General features: G+C 40.5%; 1 protein-coding gene across 1 annotated transcript in view; it reads left to right on the forward strand.

Annotated features, from left to right (window-relative positions):
* Positions 1–1,431: 1,431 nt before the first annotated feature.
* ANKRD29 (ankyrin repeat domain 29) overlaps positions 1,432–4,416 on the forward strand; it is a gene marked incomplete at its 5' end in the record, with an annotated part of 20,544 nt that continues 17,559 nt past the window's right edge. Inside the window, 2 exons of the mRNA XM_009074229.1 lie at positions 1,432–1,530; positions 3,345–3,443. Coding sequence (XP_009072477.1) covers positions 1,432–1,530; positions 3,345–3,443 — 198 coding nt within the window. The remainder of the gene's footprint in view (positions 1,531–3,344; positions 3,444–4,416) is intronic.

Here is a 4,416-nt window from a genome sequence, read left to right on the forward strand (position 1 = left end):
ATAAATAATAATAAATAAAAAAGTTATTTCTGGCCTCCTAAAGTCTTCCTCCTCCACCCCTGTATCTGTGGACTGGGCACTAGCATGAAGGCATAAGATTGCCAAGCAAAGTGGCAGACAGATGTCATGGGCATTTCCTTACTGTAATTGACATGGGTTGAAATTAGCTTTGAGATTAGGAATGGATCGATAACACAGATAACTAGTGCCTACAACATATGGAGAGATACTTGATTGTACTAAGCTATGTCTAAGCGCAGGGGAAAGCCAAGGCTGAGAAGTTCCAGGTTTCTTTGGTTTGGCTTAGGGACTGACTGACACAGAGTTGTACTAGTGTTGTACAGGATTAGTGTCATTTCAAGCCTGAAACATGAACCTACCACAACTTCTCTCACTTAGAATACTTTCAAAGTGCAAGAGATTTTCTAAGCCCATTGACTTTAACCTATCTTTTAATTTTCATTTCATCATGGTTTTGTAGGCAAGTATTTGTCCTACAGTACTTCTGATGCTGTTACTATTACTGCCCTTCTGACAGAGAGGGAAGGATGTTCACATGGGGGCTTGAAGTAAACAGGACAGAAATCAAAATAAAAAAAATAAACTCCACTACTGCTTATTTTTTCTCAACAGAAGTCTAACTTTAGTCAAGAATTTTCACAATGCACTGCAAAATATCCTGACTTATTAATTACAGAAGACATACACATTTTCTAGACTCAATTATTTGTGTGCAATTAAGACCACATGCTTCTTTTTTGCAATGCCATCCATTGCTTCTTTAATTTGAACTGTTGTTTGAGTGTTCTAGAAAATGAACCATATCCTTATGCATGTGATTTCCACATATTGTCCATGCATCACATACATGTACCCTAAATCTTACTTGGTTCACTGGAACAGTAATGTTACAGTGTACTGAGGGAACTTGAACACCTATTTCTGTATAGAATGTTCTCACTTATAATGTGAGGAGTCACAGAAGGAGTTTGCCTTCATCGCTTGGATAGGGAATTAGTGCTCAAATCACCCAGCCCTTTCTCCTGACTATGACTCAGAATTAAGTGACTCAGCTGAGTCACTCAGCTCCTGTGTCTAAGGTTATTCTTCTGGAAATGATGCATAGATCTTTGGGATTCTCTGATTAAAAAGAAGCTGTGTATAATCCAAAAAACAATTTTTGAAATTCTTGTTGCAGATATATATCTGTTGAATGGACAGGCCTTAGCACTGCAGGCAAGTCTGCAATGTTTTTGCTTGAATAGCTGCTAATTGCCCAAAGTATTACTGATATTAAGTTTTAAATTACAGCATTTTTTCAATTATCATAAGCTTCCCTCAGCTTTTCAGAAGTATTGTCTCTCTCAGGCAGTCTGATTCACTGCTGTAAGTGTCTGTTGAAGGTACTGACATGTTTTTCCTTATTCCCAGCTTGGCACAACAGCTCTGATGGTAGCATCTTACTATGGCCACATAGATTGTGTGCGGGAATTGGTGTTGCAGGGAGCAGATATCAACCTGCAGAGAGAGGTAGGAGAAGTTCTGCATTCAAAGAAGGATTGATTAAGTGACTATTGGTTTATTACAAATAATAAGAGTGTTGTCTGTTGCTTTTTGCCAATTGCTTCTTTGTCACTTGCTGTGCAGTGCATGTATAACATCTATAACAGGGTCTGTTCTCCTGAGGACATCAGGGAATCAGATGTCTGGAGCTTATAATAGAAAATGAGATGCCAGAGTACATTTGTAAATAGCTCATCAAACATTTTCAGCACATCTGGTTGGTGAGGGTCAGTTGCATCTCAGATGTAAGCCCCCAGGGTTATGCCATTTATGCATTTGCAGTTATATTTATTGGCACAATAATTTACCACACTCTGGATGAGATAAATGATAAAAAGTCCTTTACCTTTAGGTTTGAAGCCTGCCCATTTAAACAGAGTGGATGCCATTGATAGCACAGGGATTATTTTGAATCCGTATGCTTTGGAGTTTCTGCCTCTTAGTCTGAGCCAAGTCATATCTAACAATCACACAGCTTGATCACCCATACCCTTCCCTGCATCTCTGCATTGAAGGCATCTCTTGCACGATGGCATGCTTGCTTGGAGAAGGGACATCAGCAACTGGTTTGGGGAAACTGCATTTCACTCATACTCCATGCAAATGGTTGCCAGGAGTACCTGCAGTCACTCTGGTCTGCATGTTGGCTACACACAGAGCAGAATTGCTCTGGAACGACAACAGTTACACTGGTACTAGGAGAAGAACAGTTTCAGGTGGGTGTGAAGTTAGATGGGGTGGTGGCAGGCAGTGCAGGACAGCAGTATGCTCGTTGCTCCAACAATATAAGCCAATGTTTCTTACTTTCCTTGGTTACCTGGAACTAGAACATTAATCTCATGCTGACATCTGCAAGTTACTGAGTCAGTGATTGCCGTGTTTGATGATATGTCTTTGCATTTACTGGCCTAAACTTGCTCTAACCATGATTGTCAGTGTCTTTCAGTGGGGTCGTGTTCTAACAAAACATGTATTTAAACATGTCCCTTCCCTTAGGTAAACATTGCTTGGAAAGCAGCAACAAAAGAAAAAGTTGAGAACAGTTTTATGGAGCTGCTCTTGAGTATCGCTCAGGACATACTGATTCAACAAGCCAACAAAAAGAGAAACACTGAAAGCCTCCAAAAGCACTCTGTTGCAGAAAGGACGCAAAACAGATGAAGTTTAAGCCCTAAAGACCAATGGCACTGTTTTGCAACAAAATCCACATACTCAAACCAGTGCTCTTGTGCTCTGAAGTTGTTGTGAAGCTTGGAGAAGTGAGAGCCCCACAAATGTGTCCAGGAGAGGGCTCTGAAATGGTGTAAAGGGGCCATGTGCTATTGTAAAGGCTTTGGGCACTGGAGTGAATTTCATGTGTAGCTCCCCTTTACTGCACCTTCTGCATGGGATGAGAGAGCCCAAAGTAAGGAAAGCCTGCATGTCTTTTCTTTCTCTCTTTCTCCCTTCCTTCCCTTCCTTCTTCCTTCTGCCCAGCCATTAAAAGCTTACATATTATTTTCAGTCCTGATTTACTCACATGTTAATGACAGTATCTTATACAACTGGTATAAAATATGGGGTTTCAGTTCTTCTTGGATTTTACTCAAATGTTTGGTGCTGGACAGATTTCTCAGGCAATGGGGAGAAGACTGACTTAAGATACCTGGTGTCCTCTGGAGTCCTCAAAATCATCATGTCATTCAACTGATTGTGCTCAATACTGTTTAATTTGAAATGTATATATTTCAGTCAAGTGTGTTATGTGTTTGGTATTCTCTTAATACATTTTTCCCTTACAGTCAGGTGCAACTTCTCTGTTCTTTGCTGCACAGCAAGGCCACAACGATGTAGTGAAGTATCTCTTTTCTTTTGGAGCCTCCACTGAATTTAAGAATAAAGTAAGATGATGGGTCTATTTTTGCATGCTTATACATCCAGAAAATCAAGGCTGTTTTTCATATTCACATGAAACATGATAGGGCAGTGGTAAGATGATAAAAGGATTTCCTCACTTGAACGTTTTCTGAGTAATATAAGGAGTGCAACACATTGTGAAAATATTAACTTGGGACTAGCTTTTACTACCTAGACTTGATGGCATAAGTTGATCAAAGATCCATCCCTTGATACTGATATCAGTCTTTCCTCTTAAGCCATCTATGAATACAAGATCAAAGGGTCTTTTTGTACGTGTTAGGTAGGATCCCAATTTAGGTGTTTATGTACTTCAGTTGCATAGACTGATATTTCATCTACATTGGGATGTCTCTGTGTTCCACACTGGGATACATCAGAGTGTAATGACTTCAGTCCTCCCTAAATTCCCTATTACCCATCTGACACAAGAAGGTGAAATGAACCTCAGATCTTTATTTCTTTGTTCAGGCAGGTCCCTTTTCAACATCTTCTTGGAACAGCCAAAAGCACAGGCAGCAGAGCCTGGGTTCATCACCTGTCGTGGGGTCAATGGCAGCAAGAACAGCACTTTGTCACTGACAGCAGTACATTAACTCAGTTTCTGTGCTCAAGGCAGTACTAGCACCTCTGCTTTCAGCAAGCAGAATGAAAAGCAACATATTTTCATTAAATATACTCATTCTTGACATGCTGGCCACATTTTGAAGCATTCGCGTAATCAGTCACTTACCCTGGGATCCACAGTGACGGGTTTGAAGAAGGAATAGTTCTTTACTCCACAGTAACAGGCTTTAAATACTAAGGGAATTGATTGAACACCAGGGACTCAACTCCATATGCTTCAGGGACTAAATGTCTTAAGGTTCTATGGTCAGAGTCCACACATGCCCATGCAGCAGGATTCCAGTACCCCAGGAAGCTATGCTTGTGGTGAGCAACTCTCTGACCACAGCA

The sequence above is a fragment of the Acanthisitta chloris genome, unplaced genomic scaffold (assembly GCF_000695815.1).
Source record: "Acanthisitta chloris isolate BGI_N310 unplaced genomic scaffold, ASM69581v1 scaffold45384, whole genome shotgun sequence".
Lineage (NCBI taxonomy): Eukaryota > Metazoa > Chordata > Aves > Passeriformes > Acanthisittidae > Acanthisitta > Acanthisitta chloris.